Source organism: Danio rerio, chromosome 18 (genome assembly GCF_049306965.1).
Source record: "Danio rerio strain Tuebingen ecotype United States chromosome 18, GRCz12tu, whole genome shotgun sequence".
NCBI lineage: Eukaryota > Metazoa > Chordata > Actinopteri > Cypriniformes > Danionidae > Danio > Danio rerio.
Window position 1 is genome coordinate 48,179,981 of NC_133193.1, and position 22,642 is coordinate 48,202,622.

The window sequence follows — 22,642 nt, forward strand, 5'->3', positions numbered from 1 at the left end:
TTTTAAAAATATTGGTTAATATTGGTTTACATATTTTGTGGTTCACTAGTGTTTATTTCTTCCCAGGCTTATTCTAAATATGTACCCCTACATATATTTCTGGAGAGCGCCAAATACATCCCAGGAGCTATGTTTTTTTGCAGTTTTGGTTTCCGCGAATCCACCAGAGGCCACTGTGTATGTTTTTTTTTTATCTTAAATTTCTCTCGCGAGTGCCATTCACATCTGCTTGTCTTGCATAAATCCACCAGAGGTTGCTGTAGACTGACTGACTGATCGACTGACCCACCATACTCTTTCCCTAAGCCCAACCAACAGTGTTTTCAAAAGCAATCCAGAAAAAGAAAAGCCCTCGGTTTTACCACATTTTCAGATTTTTCACCCTGGTATTTTATTATTGGCTTTTGTTTATGTCTTACTTGCTTTTTGTAACCGTTCTTTGCCAAACTCTAAACCCGGCATTGCAGTTAACTCCGCTCCACATCACAAGTCCATCGGACGTACGTGGTGAGCAACTGGATGTATTGGTAACCGCTGGAAAGCGGTCTGCATGTGGATAAGCGATCAGCTGCTAGCACGAAAATGTACAGCGTCATACTGCCCTGCAGTGTTCATTTAAAAGACCAAATTCAGCCATATGTACCTCTGGCTACATAGTTCACGATCTCCAGAAATGTATATAGGGCTACGTTTTTACAATAAGCATGTGTTTGTTTATTTACTTTTGTGAATTGCATTAAAAGATCTCCTCTCTGTTCACTTTTAATGTTGAAAATTGCAATTTAACAAAGTGACTATTGAAATGATGGTAGTTTGAAATAATATGATGTATAAAAAATATTATATAGACAAATGAGTCTGTGAAATAGCAGAAAATCTACTGGAAGTTTACTGCAGGTTTTTGTACTGACATACAACACCACCCCAGACAATATATCACATTAAACTATTAAAAATAATTAATAAAAGTAGCTTTTTTTCTCTAACTTTTAAAGTTTAAAGGTTGTTGGAAGAAAGATCAAGATCTCATGATGCAACTAAAATATAAACGAATCACAAAATACGACAAACTGCTAATTTACATATATTTTTTGTGTACTTCAGTGAACAAATCATGATGTTTACTGCACGATGTTTAAAATTGTAGGTAATGTTTTTCTTTTAAGTTGACTACACCTTTTTATAATTTTTTTTTCGAGATATGGAGTGATTGTAACAATGTCCTGTGCAAAACTGGTGCAAGTGTTGGTTAAAGTATCAGAGAGATTCAAAATGTGTGTTTTCTACATGCGGTTTGTCAAGCCCACTCACCTGTGTGAGGCACACTCAGAATTGCATAATGTTTTGAGGTTCTTGTGTGGTGGGGAGGGGGTCCTGGTTTTGTTCACATGCAGGGGTTCAGGTTATCTTGGAAGAGATGGGTTTTTAGATCGTTTGAATGATACTAGCGGATAAACAGTCCATGTGGGAATGGGAAGATCATTCCACCAGTGAGTAACATTGAATCAAAAGGTTTTGGCAAGTATCCTATAGCCTCTCTATGGTGGTACCACACAGCGACGCTCACTTAGGGTGTTTTCACACCTGCCTTATTTAGTTGGGTTGAATCGCACTAAAGTGGGACTGCTATACAGGAGTAATTATTGTGGATTATAGATAGCAAAATTTTGCGGTTTTTATTTTATACATCTTGTTAAAACCCATAAATGTGTTAGTTAAAGCATTAACAGAGAGAACCTACATTTATCAATCAAGAAATGCAACATAATCAGAATGTATGGTCCAAACTAGATTTGAGACACAACAAGACAAATGAATGCGAATGAACCCTGGAAGTGCCGATTAGCTGGCTATTTACTCTAAACTGTTGACTAGCTAAATTTGGAAATGTTTTGCACATTTGAAACTATATGTGTGTGAATTATCTAGTGTCTGTATTGATTTGAGTGTAGAAGCAGTGGAGGGTAATTAACTGGAGAGTTGCTCTGAGGCCTCGGGCTGCTGGCAGTGGTTGAAAGACATTTTCAGACTGCGAGAGCTCATAGTGGGAACCTGGCGTTTGGATTTACAAGCAGCTGACCTTTAGTGCTGAACGTCCAGCACCAGGAGGCCTGTGTGAAGTCTGAAAGCAAAGAGTCCAGTGAGAGAAATAAGGTGTGCAGTCAGGTAGACACGACCAGTCACAACTTCATGATCTACATGCAGATGAAGCAGAACCTTGGCTTGATATTAAGTCAGAATGATAATCTGTATTTTATTCATTTATTTAATTAATTAATTTATTTATTTTATTTATTAAGATAAAAATTTTATTTTTTATTATAATTTTGTTATTGTTTTTTTATTTATTTAGATTTTTTAATTATTTAATTTATTTATTAGTATTTAAATTTTATTTGTTGTTTTATGTATTAAGACTTTTAAAAATATTTATTTTATTTACTTAGATTTCTTTAACTTATTTATTTATTAAGATTTAGATTTTATTAAATTTTTTATTTATTTGTTTGTTTATTTATTAAGACTTTTAAAAACATTAATATATTTTTATTTTATTTATTTACATTTTTAAAGTTTATTTATTTGATTTTTAAATATTATTTAATTATTCATTTTATCTTAAATTTATTTATTTAGATTTTTTAAATAATTTTATTTATTTTATTTATTTATTATGATTTACATTTTATTCATTTTTTTATTTGGATTATTATTATTATTATTTTATTTATTAAGATATATTTTTATCATTTTAGTTATTTAATTATCTTTTTATTTATTTATTTAGATTTTTTATAATTTTTTTGTTAGGTTATTGTGGGATTAGCATCACATTATTTTAGCCTTGTGCTTCTTTCTAGATGGGAGTCAATTACAGATATGCATATCTGATCTAATACAATAAAGTAAAACAAATCTCATCTTCTAGATTTTGTGAGCAGGATAAAAAACAAACAAACATTGAAACGGTAATGATGTGCCAAGACTATCAACTGCCTACAGTCAGGTTAAGTAACTATACACAACAATTCTGCCGATTATTATCTTCACCACATGTGTTGATTTATTGTACTCTGGTATGTTTTGTTATATGATTGTTGCTGCTTGAGGCTGTGTGCATGTGCCAAACCTCAAAATAATCTTGCTTTTGATGTTAGTTACATGTGTTTTTATTATTATTAACTGCATTTTTTTTGCATGTTTTTCCAAAACATCTAAAGGAATATACAAGATACATGCTGACATGATCTGTACAAGTTCTTATAATATATATATATATATATATATATATATATATATATATATATATATATATATATATATATATATATATATAAATATATATATATATATATATATATATATATATATATATATATATATATATATATATATATACATATATATATATATATATATGTATATATATATATACATATATATATATATATATATATATATATATATATATATATATATATATATATATATATATAATACAGTAAAATATTATTTACTATCATCATGGCAAAGATAAAATAAATCAATTATTAGAAATTAGTTATTAAAATTATTAGAAATTGGTTGAAAATAATCTTCTCTCCATTAAACAGAAATTGGGAAAACAATTAACAGGGGGGCTAATAATTCTGACTTCAACTGTATGTAGACAAGTGGACATACACACATACATTCAAGTGAATTTTTGGTTTGCTGTTTAAATTCTGTAATATTTGTCCTATACTAAGCATTTTAATAATTTTTTTCTGTCATAAAATTGCTTCTACAATAATGAGCTATCCTAGTTTGTAATTTTGTGTCATTTACACACATTCAACATAAGTTCATAACAAGCCGTAACCTAAAAATAAAATGTAATTTCACGGTGTATAACTAAATGTGTGTTTTATGGCAATGGAAACACCGACTCGCGAAACAAAAGAGCACGATAAAAAGGACAGTTAAATAAAGTAAACACATTTCATTTAGAAATGGATGATGATTATGCTCGATGTGCTATTTGTTGGGTGTATCATCAGCATTATTAAGTATATCCGGATACCAAAAAAATCATCCTTGACCCATGCAGAAATATTGATGGATGAACGTGGCATTTTTTTAAAAGAGCTAAATTGCTTCACTGCGTCATCGGTGGATCACGTTTGACTGAGTTATACTTTATAAACGCCTGAAGGAGACAGTCTCTGAATATTTTTTTCTCCAGTTAACCTCTTTGTATCCCTGTCAGTGTGAATTTTGTCTGTGTAATGAAGAGGGGTTTTCAGCCGTGTTGCTGGTTTTAAAAAGGCTGTTCTGTGGGTTAATTGCTTGAGGTTTCGTTTCGCAAGGCCTGTTAATGAAGGTCGACTACGTGTCCGCAGGACTGCGCTCTGTTTATAGAGACTCACACCAAGTTCGTTTAGGCTTTATTCTAACTCCTGTTGCTCTGACTCAAGATTAGTAGACTTACATCCTTTGTAAATGCTTCTGAGATCATCTGGTAACACTTTAGTTTAAGGGGGTGTTCATAAAACTGTCATGACACCTTTATATTCTTGATGTGAAGGAGATTTTATGCGTTCTTATGAGAGCTAAATGTCATTAGCTCAGTTTTGTCATTTTATATGCAAAGATTATGCCATCTTAAATGCAATGATTGATTGAGATGTCTTTTTTATGACAACTTGACTTAAAAAAAATACATCATAACCTTTTCTGTGTCCTTGTCATCACTAGGGTTATCACGATACTGGAATTTGATAACGAATTCAGTACTGAAATTTTAAAAACGTCCATTTCCCGATAATATCTCAGCACTTTTGAGCATATTCTTAAACAGCGCTGATTTGCCATTTATCACTAAATTAACTATTGGTTACTGAATGTAACCACAGATACAGGGACACTGGAGCATTTTAAAGTCACATTGATCAGCTGGTTTGTCTGACATACGAGCGATCAGGTGATGAATCGCAGCTTTAAATCCCTCCAGTAGTCTTGTATATGTAGTTACAACAGCTGTGCGTTTGGTGAACTGATGACCTTCATGGCCAATCACAGCCATTTCTGTTGAGCATGTGAACATAATGGCAAATAAGCAGTGTTTTAGGGTGCTTTCACATCTGTGGTTCGGTTCATTTGGACCGGACCAAGGGCAACAAATATACATTGTGGCATTTTTCTGCTATTTTGCAGTCCTTTTCACACAACACTTTCTAAACTGCTTTTAGATTGGTCAGAATTCACGTGCCATATAATGCCAATGGAACTCCTGCTAGTAAACAAACCGGCAGACACTACATGTCGCTTTTTATTATGCTTATTACTAGTTATTATTATTATTAAACTATATAGTTTGTTTACATCACATTAGACAAACTATAGACTTCTAGAATGAAGTGTGGCTGTGGCTGGAAAACAATGTTTTAATGCATTGTAAACGGTGAAGGCGCATCACAAGTCACTTCAGGACGAGGCAAGAATTAATTTAGCTAAACTGCGACATGGTCATCTTCCAGAAATATTACCAACAATCCATTATGTAATGTTTCTCTATCTCTCTCTGTTTTTGGTTTTTGGTTAAGCCCTGTCAACAAATATTTTTCCTCCACATCCCATGATGCACAGCCCATCGAACTGCGGCAGATGCATTAGTCCAAAAATGCACAGTACTTTTTGCAGTTGGATCTGTTCTAGTTCAGATCATGTTCTCATCACAAACGAACTGGGTTTGTTTAAAGGCTATTTTGGTTCGCTTTTGGTGCACACTCGAGTGTGATTGCTACATTCTCACCTGCCTAAACAAACCGCACCAAGAGGGAAAACAAACTCGAGTTAACATTTTTAACAGCGCTCAAATGTTAGTGGGAAATGGACGTTTTTTAAATTTCAGTGTCGATTGGTACTGACTTCCAGCATCGTAACAACCCTAGTCATGACAACATGATATTAGCACAACTACATAACTTGTCATAAACCTGTCATAAACATGATTGAAGTCACTATAATTGCGTCATGAATTTCATAACAGCATCGTTATTATTGTTCTTGACCTCAACTACATTGGTGCAAATTGAATTTGTCATTAAAATGACATTAAATGTTATTAAATATTAATTACGTTGTTGACAATGATATTTACCCTGTAAAAAAGGTCATTCTAAAAATGCAGTGGTCTCTCATTATTAGAGGGAGTTACAATCTAAAAATAACCCGCAATAGGCAAAAGTAGTCAGCTTTATTTTTTACTATTATTAAAGATGTTTTAAGGCTGTAAAACCGCTCACTTTTCTCAGACAGGCTTTAACTTTTTACACTTTTCTCTCTTGTTTAAACACTCTCAAATAGTCACAGAAAATAAGTCCAGTATTAAAGAATGAAACCAAAGATCAAAACTTGTTGTCAGGCGCAAACATTCATCGCTGTCAGGAAAAGGTTCATGTTCATGCTTTTGTGCGGATGATGTTGGCATCCAGCGTAATGTTCTTTATCCTGCAGTCACTGATCCACAAAGCAAAAGCAGACTCCTTCCTTAAGAGGGGGTTGCACACCGGATGCGCCGCACACATGGCAGTTGGACGTAACACACACCAGAGGCGCACATTTGCATGTTACTTAAAATTAAATTATTCAGATGGCGCTCTGTGGCGCAGCAGAAATCTCATAACTAGGCATTGCAGACAGCCGATGTGCGCACCCTGATATAAACCTAAGTTTATAATTCTAAAACGCATGACGCGGCACATCCGGTGTGTGACCCCCTTTACAATGGTCTTGTGTGGACAGTTACAACCCTTTTTGCATCCTTGTTGGAAGTCACACTGCTCATAAAGAATTATGTTAATTCGGCAAGCTAAACGCATTCTGTACAGTGCATGAGACACGGAGGAGATTGATTGACAATGGTCTACAGCCAATCAGGACACAGAACACAATGCGCTGTAAAAAAAAAAAAAACAAGTTGCACAAAAGAAAAATCTGCGAAATTGCGAAAGGTGAACCGCCTTATAGCGAGGGAACACTGTATTCATGACACATTATAATTGCCTCATGACAGTCATGTTTATGACAGATTTATGACAAGTTATGTTGTTGTAACACGAGGAGTGACAGAGACAACTGAGGTGAGGATCCCCTTGCAGGTTTATTCGGTAGTCAGGCAAGCAATGGTCAACACGGGTGCAAACAGATGTATATAGACAATCCAGAATCATAGTCAAAAGTATCAGGTGAGAGGTTGGAAGGCAAGCGGCAGACAGGGAAAACTAGATAACAAAGCTAAGGTAAACACACGGGAAAACAAGACTAAGAAAAAATATTAAATTGTCACTTTACAGATAAGCAAGACTACTCATGAATCAGTCCTTGATCAGAGTTGTGCGAGTGTAATCAGTGGAGACTTGGAGCAGGTGTGTGTGTGTGTGTGTGTGTGTGTGTGTGTGTGTGTGTGTGTGTGTGTGTGTGTGTGTGTGTGTGTGTGTGTGGCATGAATGAATATGTAGTCCATTTACGAGGAGATTTGTAGTCCTATGTGTGTGAATGTTTACCAGTGACCTTTGGTGGTAGATCGCTGGTGATCATGACAGTTGTCTTGGTAATGTCAAGTTGTAATAACAAAGACAAAGACGAGTTATGATGCATTTGTTTACATCAAGTTGTCATGAAGACATCATTAGCTATTAATTAGCTATTAAGCTATTATAATAATAGCTATTAAGCTAATAACACGCAATGACAGTTAAAAAATATAATAATAAAATGTCATGTCATGATTAAAAAGGTGTCATAACAGTCTTACAAACACCATTTCAAGTAAATTGTTAGCAATCATTCTACTACTGTTTTTTTTCCTCTAGAATCTGTAGACAGTATCCATTCCTAAAGTTTGTGAGGGCTTTGCAGACGCGGTGTGTGTGTGTGTGTGTGTGGGCGGATGTAATCTGGTAACGAGCGCTGGAGAGCTCAGGATGGCCTTGAGTGTTGAAGAGAGCTGCGCATTCAAGACGACGAACAAACAAACAAAGGCCGGTGTCAGCAGAGTCAGGCGATGAAGGACATCATTTATCAGACAGTTACAGTGGCCGCCGCACACGACAGATCAACAGAAGCTCAAAGACAAACAACAACACACACACAAATAAACTGTCCACTATCAGTAAAAGAGTTTTACACAGTACAGGAAGAGCAGCAGATTACACATCCAGTGCTGTTGATGTCAGTGGTTGGTAAAATTCAGATTTGGTAATGATTGGTTTCCAATACACAAAGTACACTGTAGACCAATCACAACAGACTAGGCCATCTACAGTAAGATGTGGGACTGCAAAAACAGTCTTATATTGTATGGGTGTGTTTGTGGCAAAAGCCCAAAATACTTTCTGTAGATCCAAAACTATGTTTTTTTTTTTATGCCATAAATTAATATACAATGTAAATTAAATACAAAGTAAAGATCACGTTTTTTTATTTCATAGTAGTTTTTAAAATGTTTTTGATTAGTAATATACATTGCTAAAAACTTACATTTTACATGTGACTTTTCAACTTTCAATTTTAACTTAGGCTCATTCTGAAAACGTACCGCTAAATATATATCTGGAGAGCACCAAATACATCCCAGGAGCTATGTTTGGTTGCTGTTTTTTTTGCAAATCTACCAGAGGCCGCCATGTACACTTTTTGAGATCTTAAATTTCCCTTGCGATTGGCTGCTGTTCTCACATAAATCCACTAGAGGCTGCTGTCGACTTACTGATTGACCGATCGCCTGACCCAACCTCCTCCTTTCCTAAACTACTCTTGAGTTATGCACATTAGAGTTAATATGGTAAAAATATGACAATATTCTGTACAATTTAGAAAAAAAATTTACTTTCATGTATATTTTTTTTACCGGTTAAATTCTGAAAACAACAGCTACTTTTTTTTACCGTAATGTTTACATTATCTAAGAATTGGCACACCTTCTGTTTATACTGAATACAGTGCAACCGGAAAGTATTCACTTTTCACGCTTAATTTTATCCACATTTTTTATGTTACAGTCTTATTCCAAAATGGATTAAACTAATCTATTTCCTCAAAATTCTATATTCAATACCCCATAACGACAATGTGAAAAATTGAAAAAAAGAAATTGTTGCAAATGTATTAAAAATAAAAAACCTGACAAATCCCATGTACATAAGTATTCACAGCCTTTGCCGTGAGGCTCTGAATTGAGCTCCGGTACATTCTGTTTCCACTGATCATTCTTGAAACGTTTCAGCAGCTTCGTTGGAGTACACCTGTGGTAAATTCCGTTGATTGGACATGATTTGAAAAGGCATACATCTGTCTATATAAGGTCCAAGGGTTGACAGTGCATCTCAAAGCACAAATCAAGCATGAAGACAAAGGAATTGTCTGTAGACCTCCGAGACAGAATTGTCTCGAGTCACGAGGCTGGGGAAGGTTGCAGAAAAATTTGTGCTGCTCTGAAAGTTCCAATGAGCATAGTGGCATCCATCATCCTTAAGTGGAAGATGTGTGGAACCACCAGGACTCTTCCTAGTGCTGGCCGGCCATCTAAGCTGAGTGATCGGTGGAGAAGGGCCTTAGTCAGTACAATTGATTCGCCCTCCAGTGAATTTATTTTCTGTTTCAAATATTTTCCAAACATCGTTTAATAGAGCAAAGAATTTTTCACAGTATTTCCTAAAATATTTTTTCTTCTGGATAAAGTCTTATTTGTTTTATTTTGGCATTTTTTCAATATTATTAGCCCCCTTAAGCAATTTTTTTTCCTATTGTCTACAGAACAAATCACTGTTACAGAATGACTTGCCTAATTACCCTAACATTGACCTAATTAACCTAGTTCAGCCTTTAAATGTCACTTTAAGCTGAATAGAAGTGTCTTGAAAAATATCTAGGCAAATATTATTTACTGTCATCATGGCAAAGATAAAAGAAATCAGTTATTAGAAATTAGCCTTTTGAATCTAATATGTTTAGAAATGTGTTGAAAAAAAACTCCATTAAACAAAAATTGGAGAAAAAATATGCAAAATAAAATATAAAATAAGTATATACTTATTGTCAGCATGCATGCTTGTTTCTCACAATCGTATGTCTAATTATTCAGACGCATGATTAATTAAGCTCAAAATGAAGCAAAGACAATTTTGTCTCTCTTACAGTCTCCTTTCTCTCACTCCTTCTGTTTTTTTCTCTTCCCATGGTTAATCTGCGTCTGCTGGGTTGATGGAAAGCCTCCCACGGCTCGCTCTTTAATTAAGAATGCTGTAAACAACAATGGCTGTCGTGTTGCCCATGTGGCATGAACACAGACATGAATGCTTGCCGTAAAGTGACACACAGGGAGGCTTTCACAGAGTTACTCTGATCAGCCAAAAAGCCAAGAGTTTAGTTCAAGCCGAGACCTCTAATGCTTTTAATGCTGACACAAAGCTGCACAATGAGGGAGAACAACACTGGATCAATATTTATGATTATTATTATTATACCAATATCTGCAGTATTTGCTGTGTGCTGAGTTGGAAATGCATTGTGTATTGTGTGTTTTGACATAAAGTGATGTACACTGAAAAATGATTCATAGGATTTACTAAGCCTCACAGCAAGAAGGTCGCTGGTTTGAACCTCGGCTCAGTTGGCGTTTTTGTGTGGAGTTTGCATGTTCTCCCTGCGTTCGTGTGGGTTTCCTCCGGGTGCTCCGGTTTCCCCCACAGTCCAAAGACATGCGGTACAGGTGAATTAGGTAGGCTAAATTGTCCGTAGTGTGTGAGTGTGTGTGTGTGGATGTTTCCCAGAGATGGGTTGCGACTGGAAGGGCATCTGCTACGTAAAAGCTTGCTGGATAAGTTAGCGGTTCATTCCACTATGGTGACCCCTGATTAATAAAGGGACTAAGCCGACATGAAAATGAATGGATGAATTTACTAATATTTTACGGTAACTTGTTGCAAACAATTTATTATGCTGAATTTAAACTCAACTTGTTGGTTTCAATTCAGCCCATATAAACTGTTTACAGGCAGTAAAAAATCAGTAAATCCATTCATTCATTCATTGTCTTTTCTGCTTAGTCCCTTTACTAATCTGGGGTCGCCACAGCGGAATGAACCGCCAACTTTTCCAGCATATGTTTTACGCAGCAGATGCCCCTCCAGCTGCAACCCATCTCTGAGAAACATCCAAATACTCATTCACACTCATACACTACAGACAATAGAGCCTACTCAATTCACCTGTACCGCATGTCTTTGGACTGTGGGGGAAACTGGAGCACCCGGTGGAAACCCACACAAAGGCAGTTATTATATACAGTTGAAGTCAGAATTATTAGCCCCCATTGGATTTTATTGATTTTTTTTTTAAAGATATTTCCTAAATTAAGTTTAACAGAGCAAGGGAATTTTCACGGTATGTCTGATAATATTTTGACTTCTGGAGAAAGTCTTATTTGTTTTATTTCGGCTAGAATAAAAGCAGTTTTTTATAATAAATAAAACAAATAAAAAATTTAAGGTAAAAATTATTGAGACACTGCTCGCTGCAGAGCCATTTGAGCAGAGCTGAGCTCCAGCGAGGGAGAGCATCATAGATATATACACTAGATATCGCATAGGGACCCTGAGCATGCGTCAATAGCGCCGCCACATTGGTACAGTGCTCCCAGGACAAATGTCTTTCAACCGCACTAGTCAAGACAGTGTTACTACGTGAAGATGCTGGACTTTAGCGCTGTCTACGGGTGTAGTAACGAGCAAACAAAGAAAACAACGCACAAAGGCAGAATATTTCATAGGTAATATTATGTTTTTTTCTGTTTTTGTATGTTCTGAACTTTTGTGCTAATCAGGTCACGTTATTGATGATAATACAGTCACTTACTACATTTACCATAAGGCAAAGCAGCTCCAACTCGCACTAAACACTCGGCTTATGCTAGTTTTGTTGAATAAAATCAGCAAACAATGCAAAAGAAATATGACAACGAGATGCTGCCAGAAACTTGTATTATTGTCGGCTAACATTAGTGAAAGAGTCGTTCGGGGGATTCATTTACAAACGAATCGCTCCCTCCGTCACTATGAGAAGTGAAAGCAGGAGAGGTGCTGTGTTTCAGGACACGGATTAGATCAAATTTAACAGGGAGGGTGAATAGTACATTTCCATACACACAAACACAAGCTTTTTGTCAGGAATGCCCGTGCGGTCACTGATCCATTAATGTAGAAAAGTGATGTAAAATTATAATTTTCGTAATTAGAAAATAAAAATTACATACTAACATCCGGGAAAACTCCTGATCATAGATATATGTGTGTATGTGTATATCTCTGGCTTTGCATGGCCACAGTCCTCCACTGTACCTTGGTCCCGCATTCATTTCAAAGGAGCGCTACCCTGTACCAAGATGGCGGCGCTATTGACGCATTCCGTCCAATAGACAACAATAGGCCAGACGACATCTAGTGTATATATCTATGGGAGAGCATGAGCTCTCGCTCCTCCTCCTATAAGCTGTTTTAATGCGTACACCCACCCCACCTCTAACCCTACCCCCAGTGACATCACTCGTAGAAGAAGTGCAAGAAAGGAGGAGCGAGAGCTCAAGCTCCCCCTCGCTGGAGCTCAGATGCCCAAATGGCACCACTTGAAATTATTAGCCCCTTTAAGCTTATTTTTTTCCTATAGTCTAGAGAACAAACCATGATTATACAATAACTTGCCTAATTACCCTAACATGCCTAGTTAACCTAATTAACCTAGTTAAGCATTTAAATGTCACTTTAAGCTGTATGGAAATGTCTTGAAAAATATCTAGTAAAATATTATTTATTGTCATCATGGCAAAGATGAAATGAATCAGTTATTAGAAATGAGTTATTAAAACTATTATGCTTAGAAATGTGCTGAAAAAAATCTGCTTTCTGTTAAACAGAAATCGGAGGAAAAGATAAACAGAGGGGCTAATAATTAAAGGGCTAATAATTCTGACTTCAACTGTATATACATACATACATACATACATACATACATACATACATACATACATACATACATACATACATACATACATACATACATACACACAATCTGAAACACCACACAGCTGGAACACCTACTGCATGTTTGTGTGTTAATTTTTGGTGAAATATCATGCACAAAATGTTCCCACGATCTGACAGACATCACTGACATAAGTGCCATGTGAATGTGACAGCCCCAGACTCTGTAAATAGCAAGAAAGAGTCAGGGGGGTGATCAGAAAAGCAGGAAACACTCTCTGCCTGTCAGTCATTCTGTGATTGATATTAAGGAACTGGGAAAGATTGCAGCAGCTGTTTCACAAGCTCTTATTTAATGTAAATTATGTAAAGTTATACTGTGAATTCCACACTCGAGACTGAACTATTAGCTGGTTTTTAAAGGGATAGATGCTCAAAAACTGAACATTCCCTAATCATTTACTCTCACTTTTTGTTTGTTTCAAACTTTACAGAGTTTCTTTCTTCTGTTGAACACAAATTAAGATTCTGGAGATTGCTGGAGATCTGTAACCGTTGACTTCCAAGTCAATGATTAGCCCTTCAGTGACATTTTTATTCTTTTAAAAGTATTTCACAAGTTCTGTTGAACAGAGACATGATTTTCTTCAACACATTTTAACTAACTTCAAATTAATAACTATTTTAGTAAAAACTAAACTATTATGATGTATTTATGTGCAACCCAGGCTCATTCTGAAAACGTAGTCCCGTGGACGTTTCTGGATTCTGCGAAATATGTCCCGGGAAGTATGTATTTGTGCAGTTTTTGTTTTCGCCAATCCGCGAGAGCCCACTGTATGCACTTTTTCACATCTCGAACGTCTTTCGCGAGCACGGTTCGCGTCCGTGCTGTTCTCTCATAAACCCACCGGAGGCCGCTGTCGAGTGACTGTCTGTCCGACTGACTGAATGATTGACTGGGCGACCGGCCAATCGGCCGTCCCACCCTCCTCCTCCTTCTTCCCTAAACCCAACCGGTTTTACCAACTGCCGCGTCTGCCAGCTTGCTTCCATAAACCCAAGCAACAATTTACAAAAGCCGTCCCAAAAAAAGAAAAGCCCTCGTCTAATTTTTACCACGTTTTCAGATTTCACCACATTCTCACGCTGTTATGAACTCGTTCACTTCATTTCTTGGATTCTGTTTTTGTCTTACCTGATTTCTGGAACCGCTCTTCCCCGCACTCAAACACAGTCATTGTCATCATCGTGGTCAGCTCCCCTCTGCGTCTCAACTCCGCCGATGAGCTAACTGGATAAACTGGTTGCGACAAGAAAAAAGCCCTCCATTCGGAGGTTAGCGGTCAGCCAGTGAGCGCTAAAAGGAACGACGTCACACCGCCCCATAGCGTTCGCTTAAAAAAATTAAATGCAGCCATACGTACCTCCGGCTACATAAATCGCGGTCTCCAGAAACGTCCGCAGGACTACGTTTTAGAATGAGCTTTGGTTGTATTTATGTCAAGTTGTCATAAGAAAGACATCTCAAACAATATCACCCTTGCATTTAAAAATTACATAACTGAGCTAATGACACTTAATGACTGGTGTCATAAGAAAATTAAAGACACTGTTATAAAATCCATGACCTCAATCATGTTTATGACAGGTTTATGACAAGTTATGCTGACATTAGCCCCTTTCACACATACAGAAGGTTGTATGTGTGAACAGGTCCTTTTTAAAAATTACCGTTAAATTCGTTCTGGCTATTTTCCGGAAAGAGAAGTTGTAACATTACCGGCAATTTCCCGGAATGCTGCGCTGTGTGAATGCAGAAGGAAGATTGCCGTAATAAGCGCGTGCACGTCTAGAACGTGCTGACGTGAGACGTCTGCTTTAGCCAATCACAACAGTCAGAGCATTTACGTCCGCGCGGTTTATGAGAATAAAAGCCTTGAATATTTTTCCAGACACATTTAGCTGCTAGAAGTTAGTCAGATCACGTTTATATGTTCTTCTTAATGCCAACTGTGCAAATAATCATCGATGAGATGCTTATGACAAGCCGTTGTTTGTTTACCTTCAAGCTTTGCGTGTGCCTGTGAAACAGCCTGTGAGCGCCTGCACACGCACATATTATGAACATCTAGACATAAGAGTTTGTAATTTAGTCAAATGTTTACAAATACAAGCACAGCCGTTTAAAGCTCATTTATTGTGAATGATGTCAGAATTTACCGGTATTTTGGAATGGATGTGTGAATGCTCTTTTCCGGAAAACTTCCGTAACGTCCTCGCCTGTGTGAACAGCGCTTTTTTGAATGTACCGGTAAAGTCGTTCCGCAAATTTTCCAGATATTTACCGGTATCACTGTGTGAAAGGGGCTTTTATTAAACCAAGCTGTCATGACTAACATAAAGACACCTTATGATGTATTTGTTTATGTCAAATTGTCATAAGAAAGACATCTCAAACAATGCCACCCTTGCATTTAAAAATGAAATAACTGAGCTAACGACACTTAATAACTGGTGTCATAAGAATGCATTAAATCTCCATCTTTTGCATGTCATGATTATAAAAGTGTCACTCTTATGAACATCCCTTCAAGTAAAATTTGACCAAATAAACAAATAGGGAAGTTACTCCTTGTATTTACACAAAGCAAAGCAAAGCAAAAGGTAGCACATTATTAACCAATCACCTCTTTCTCTCTCTCCAGAAGAGAGGATGCTGCAGGAGACCAGTGTTCGAGTGAGTCCGACCTGATCGCTCCATCCCCTCCCCCCGCCGCTCCTCCACAATCCCAGGATGCTCTGCCCCTGTCGAGGGAAGCTGAAGTTGCTGGTGGTGTCTCTGAGTTTCGTCATCCTGTTCACCTGGCTTTACCTGCTCGTGGGGAACTCGGAAAGTGAGTATCAAAGCTTTTATCATCAGATCTTTAGATTCCAGAATAGAAATGATCTCGCGCCGGACTGTTTTTTTTTTGTCTGTTCTCTGATGTCAAGGCTAGACGGACAAAGAGTTTCCTTCTTAAGCCGGGTTTGACTTGGGTGTTGAGACTGTCAGTCACGGTCTTATCTCAGTCCGTGTGCTAAAATCCTCATCTGATGGGGTCTGTCATCCTCAGACGCGCACAATAATGCTGCCGAGTGCTGATAACAGAGCTGATCTGCAGCCAGATCTCAGAAAGCTAATCATTATAAAAGCCCACTCTCTATCTGGAATTGGAACAGATCTCTGTCTATAAATAAATATGTCAGGTAGAGCTGCACGATTCATCCAAATAATAGGAAATTGCGATATGGCTTCATGCAGAGGCTGCTGTTTAATTAAATCTCTGTTGGACTGTGTGCTTAGGAGTGAATGCAGCACTGGATTCCCACTGGATATCTGTCTAAATTATAAGTTAAATGTTTGATTTTTAAATAGTGTTAAATGTGAATGTTAAAATGTGTGTGCTTGTGTAAACATCATAAATAATGAACAATAGCAGCGTAGTTGTGCAACTGTAATGTAAAATAAATGTATTATAGCATTTTAGCAAATAAAGACAACGGCATCTACATATAAATTTACATGTGACGTGTATTTACATACACTTCTTTGGGGCTTCTCCACACCATAACTCACCCAGAACAATTATTATTATTATTATTTTTTTTATTATTATTATTATTATTATTATTATTATTATCATTCTTCTTCTTCTTCTTCTTCTTCTTCTTCTTCTTCTTATTATTATTATTATTATTATTGTATTATTATTATTATTATTATTATTATTATCATTATTCTTATTCTTATTCTTATTCTTATTATTATTATTTTATTATTATTATTATTATTATTATTATTATTATTTTTTTAATATTAATGGCTTAAATGTACAGCCTTTCAAACAATCTTTACATTTTAAATGGGATTTTAGACTGCGATCAAATTTTTTCTCTGTGAAAAATCACTGATTATTTCATGCAGCCCTACAATCATTAATCATGAGAAATGTCCCTTTGCCCCCAGAAAGGGAGATTATCAGAGCATGATCATCAGTATTCATAAAACTATAAGAGCTCGAGAGAAGACTTGTCATTTCCTTCAGGGGAAATGCCAGAACTGTATCCCTGCACTTCAAAAGCACTTTGTGGGCTATTCGTTGAAACAGCTGCATTAGAAAGGTGGTTTATGAAGCAAGATTTTAAACATTCTTTCGAAGAATGCCTTGAAGTGTTAATAAATTGCTCTGAATTGTGCAATGTCGAGTTAAATTAATATTTAAACGATGAGCTATGAGAGCCTGAAACCCCTTCAGCTGTGACTGTATTCACAATACATGGCCTGATTGAAGGTGGTTACTTTTAGGAAAGAAAGACTTATATTTAAATTTATGGGAATGGCAATCATCCTTCTGAAATAGCTACATTTACCTAAAAAACGGGCCGGCTAAAGTTTTCTTTCAGTAGTTTTACAAAAACAGTTTTGGATTCTCTGATGTTGGTTAATTGTAATAAACACCTAAAGCACACAATGAAATACAATTATATTTCTATACATTTGTGCTGTCTCAAACTTTTTACTTCAAGAAACTTTACAATAACTTGCGAAAGTTTTGTGGGGGAAATAATGAGGTGTGCGGGAAAAAAAAACTGTTTTTCTGTAACTAAATTTCTGTACTTTTTCTAGCCAATGTAATTTCCCTAACTACATTATAATATGTATTAATAATAATAATAATAAATAAGTACACATAATCACACACACACACACACACACACACACACACACACACACACACACACACATATATATATATATATATATATATATATATATATATATATATATATATATATATATATATATATATATATACAGTTGAAGTCAGAATTATTAGCCCCCTTTTCATTTTTATTTTCTTTTTTAAATATTTCCCAAATGATGTTTAACAGAGCATTGACATTTACACAGTATGTCGGATAATATTTTTTCTTCTGGAGAAAGTCTTATTTGTTTTATTTTGGCAAGAATAAAAGTAGTTATTAATTTAAAAAAAAAACATTTTTGGGACATAATTATTAGCCCCTTTAAGCTAATTTTTTTTTCGATAGTCTACAGAACAAACCATCATCATACAATAACTTGCCTAATTACCCTAACCTGCCTAGTTCACCTTATTAACCTAGTTAAGCCTTTTAATGTCACTTTAAGCTGCATAGAAGTGTCTTGAAAAATATCAAGCAAAATATTATTTACTGTCATCATGACAAAGATAAAATAAATTAGTTATTAGAAATAAGTTTTTAAAACTATTAAGTTTAGAAATGTGCTGAAACAATCTTCCCTCTATTAAACAGAAATTGGGGAAAAAATAAACAAGGGCGCTAATAATACAGGGGGGCTAATAATTCTGACTTCAACTGTATATATATATATATATATATATATATATATATATATATATATATATATATATATATATATATATCTAGCACCTTCATATATTATATATATATATATATATATATATATATATATATATATATATATATATATATATATATATATATATGAAGGTGCTAGATTAAGAAGTAAAGCAAAATATATATTGGTAGATGAAAAATGCACTAAATATTTCTTTAATTTAGAAAAAAATAGGGGTAAAGCAGGACTGATTAAAGAAATTAGAGGTGAATATATATATATATATATATATATATAYAYAYACACACACACACACACACACACACACACACACACACACACACACACACAATAACTTTCATAGACTATATACATATATAGTCTCATATACATATATAGTCTTTCCACAAACTTGTCAAGATCTCTTGCGGGAAATGAAATGTGTTGTTTTTTTTTTCATGGCAGACGGACGTTCGCTGCTCCTCTCTGCATGTTTGGTGGAGTCTACTGAAGCGCGGCTGCTGGAACGGGACGTCCTGGCATCACGGGTTCGTGAAGTGGAGGAGGAGAACCGCCAGATCCGTCTCCAACTCAGCCAATCGCAGGGTTTGGCCGGTCAGCCTGTAGAGGGGAACTATGGGAACCAGCAGTGGGTGGCATCGGCAGACACCGGTCCAGAGGATGTGGAGAACACAGCTGAGGAGCGGGCAAACCACAGCGAGTGCTCACGCTCGCCCACTGCTGAGAAGTGTGAGGTTAGTTGGCATTTATTGAGCATGGCAGTGTTTTGTTTGGTTTCAGAGAATTATAAAAAAAATAGCCAGCATTTGACAAAGGAGAGCTTCCAGAATCTCTACCAGTTCAATGCTGAATTTACAACCTGTAAGTGTTTTTATTTGTTATAATTAATCAACTACATGCACAGTTTGTAACGTTAACAGTATGTTGTAGCGAGGTTGTAAACAAGAATATAAACAACGGGAAATGCTGTTTGGCACTGCTAACAATTTAGCTGCAAATTCATATTTATCAGTCAAACCGCTGTAAACACACTCAATCTTCAGCAGCGCTGCAGTGTCTGTCTCTGTGCGGACGCTTTCCATGTCTTCTTCTTCTCAAACAACAACCTCGCAAAAGATATGTGAACACTATATTACTTACACATGTTTATTCCGAATATGTGTGAAAGACAATTGTCAGATTTTATTTTAGAGAGCAGGCTAATGCTGCTAACAGCTGCTCTGACTGGACTGTTTACAGAGCACAAAAGTGTGTGCTTGTAGGGGCATGACGGATTTCCTGGTGACGTGGAACCAAACCGCAAATCACAGCACGTTATGTTAGCTGACCAATCAGAGCCTCTTGAGGGTGGGCTTTTCTGAGGAACTAGGAAATATGACAGTTGTTTTCAGGTTAGCTGAGTAGCTATATATAATCAAAGTAAGATATATGAAAAAATCACTTGATTTTCTACAAGTGAAGAATGAGCACACATTGCTTTGCATCTTATAAACACAACCAAGCCTTAAAAATGCACTCTGGACCACCCTTTAAAAAAAAGTTATGACTTTCGCTGCTTGTTCAAACTGTGCGTTTAAAATGAGCTGATTCAACACAATTATTGAGTTTCTTTGGGGACAACTTGTTTTATGTTCAACCCACTTATTTAAAAAAAAAAAAAAAAAAACTTTATTTATTTATTAACTTAATTGTGTGGAACCCAGCATTTTTTTTTTTTACAATGCAATACTGTTTAATGTGTAAGAAATTATTTTTAGAGAATTAAGTACAGAAAAGGTTTGTTACCAGTTTTTGTGTACTGTTTTGTGTACACAGGCCCAGTCAATATATCACTTTATTGTGACCTTAATCACCAGTCACCACAAATAAGGTGAAGACAAGGGCATTTGCGATAGAAAATTTTATTTATTTTAACTTATTTCACTAAGCAAAACTTTATTAGCTCTATCCAGACCATGGCCGGACTTAAGAAGTAGGCGACCATCAGACTCCGACCCCAGCCCAACTCTTCCGAAAAATACAGGCTGCTTATAACAAAGAGAACTGAACATTGCAATCAGACTCAAGCACAAATGCCCATACTCCAACAGAAAACGACCACAAGGGGTCATCACAGCTTTAAACTATTTAAAATGCTAATAAGACACTTTTTAAAAACTTTTAACATCCAAAAATTGTTGGAGGAAAGATCAAGGTCCCAAATATTTATATATCAGTTTCTGTGTTTTGTCATTCATTTGTTTCTTGTTTATTTGTGCTTTTCAAATGCCTAGACTTTCCTCCAACAACTTTTAACGTTGAAAAGTTTGGAAAAGTGACTTTAAAGATATTGTCTGGACTGGTATTGTAAATTACAGTACAAAAACCTGGTAATAAATTGCCAGTACTTTTAATGTTTTTTTACAGACTTATTTTTAAATAAATAATGAAAACACAAAATGAAGATCGGTTATATTCAGACACAACTAAATATTAAATTGAGAAGAATTTAAACTGCCATTTTCAAGTGGAAATGTGGTTTTGAAACAGAAAGAAAAGAAAGTATGTGTGAAGATTAAAATGAAGACAAAATCTGTTAGATAAAATGCCATTTGGTTCAAACCAATTGCAAAATGGCTCTGAAACATAAAGTTAACTCTGTGGAAAGTCCTGGCATCCTCGTGCTGACAGATGCTGTTGTTGAAGTTTAATATTCTGTGTTTATTGCAGCAACATTTGTATAATTTTTATGGCATATGCGTGCGCACACATTTTAGTGGGTCGCTTGCATATTAGAAGCTGTAAAATGAATCTGTAGAACAACTTAAAAAGGGCTAGATAAAAATGTTCATTTGTTAATCACTTTTTTTGGTGCAACAAAAAAGACCTTTAGAATTAAAGCACTGTCGCCTCACAGCAAGAACTCAACATTTCTTTGTGGAGTTTGCATGTTCTCCCTGTGTTGGCATGGGTTTCCTCCGGGTGCTCCGGTTTCCCCCATAGTCCAAAGGCATGTGTTGTACATGAATTTGGTAAGCGAAATTGTCTGTTGTGTATGTATGTATGTCCTGGTCCTCCAGGTTGGGGGTTGAGCGTTGGACTAACAACCCAGCTTATAAAAACTAGATGCTCTGAAACACATGATGCGGCTAATTATAAATTTTGATATAAAATGGCCCTGGGAGTATGTAAGTAAGTAAGTATTAAAGTACATTTAGACTCTTGTATGTGTGAATTACAGTATGGAGGCGAGTCTGCAATGTTGCTGGCTGCAGTTCACTTAAAATCCACTGGTGTCACTAATAACAAGGGTTTCTGAAGGCTGCATAGAGCACATTTAATAAAGCTTAAATTCCTCAGCAGCTAAGCTTCAATTTTGGTCTTTCTTTTCCCACACAGTTGCTCCACGTGGCATGTGTGTGTGCAGGTCACAACGCCAGTCGAGACGTGGTCACTCTGGTCAAATCTATCTTGTTCCACAGGTAAGAACCAAAAGCAGGATCATAAATGGTATACACTGTAGCAAACGGTGTGGAAATATAGTTTCTATGTGTGGAAAGTCTTACAGTATAGACTGAAAAAAGGTTTTGATGTATTTACTAAATCCTTTTTAAGGTAAGTGGTTGCAAACGATATATATGGATTGAATTTAAGCAAACAGGTTCAGTTGAACGTTACTAAATTTAATTTGTTTGTTTAAATTCAGCCCATATCAATTGTTTGTGTCACTGAATTGTTTTTCAGTGTTTATATGAAAAGCATAAAATTATAAATGCTGAATTTTCGCTATTCTTTAGAGCATTTGTGTACATGTGTTAACCTAAAATATACATTCATATAATTATATACACACTCAAAAAATAGTTTTGCTACTTGTTGAAGCAACTGACAAAATTCGGAACAAAAAAAAAAACAAAAAAACAAACACGATTCAGAAACTTTTTTTTTTTGGGAAACTAGTTTTATGTTCAATCCACCTAAATTAGTAATGTTAACTTAATAGATTTGTGTTGGGACCACAATAATGAATTCTGTGCAATCCTGCAATGTTTAACAGTGTATGTTTAAATTTTCAATTCCAAATCCAAAACTGCTATTTTTTTGTTTAATTTGTCAAGTTAAAGGTTTATTTTAAATGCAAAATGTTCAAAATGGAATTTATAATTTTACAATTTTCCCCAAAATATCCAAAAGGTCTATCTAAAAATAGCATCTA

At 35.7% G+C, this 22,642-nt stretch overlaps 1 protein-coding gene across 7 annotated transcripts in view; it reads left to right on the forward strand.

Annotated features, from left to right (window-relative positions):
• Positions 1 to 22,642, forward strand: part of large2 (LARGE xylosyl- and glucuronyltransferase 2) — a 333,000-nt gene that overhangs the window by 280,255 nt on the left and 30,103 nt on the right. For all 7 annotated transcript variants that reach the window (XM_073929039.1, XM_017351916.4, XM_073929040.1 and 4 more), the window contains 3 exon segments: positions 15,728 to 15,916; positions 18,892 to 19,181; positions 21,826 to 21,908. In XM_073929039.1, the coding sequence (XP_073785140.1) occupies positions 15,817 to 15,916; positions 18,892 to 19,181; positions 21,826 to 21,908 (473 nt within the window). In that variant the 5' untranslated portion in view covers positions 15,728 to 15,816.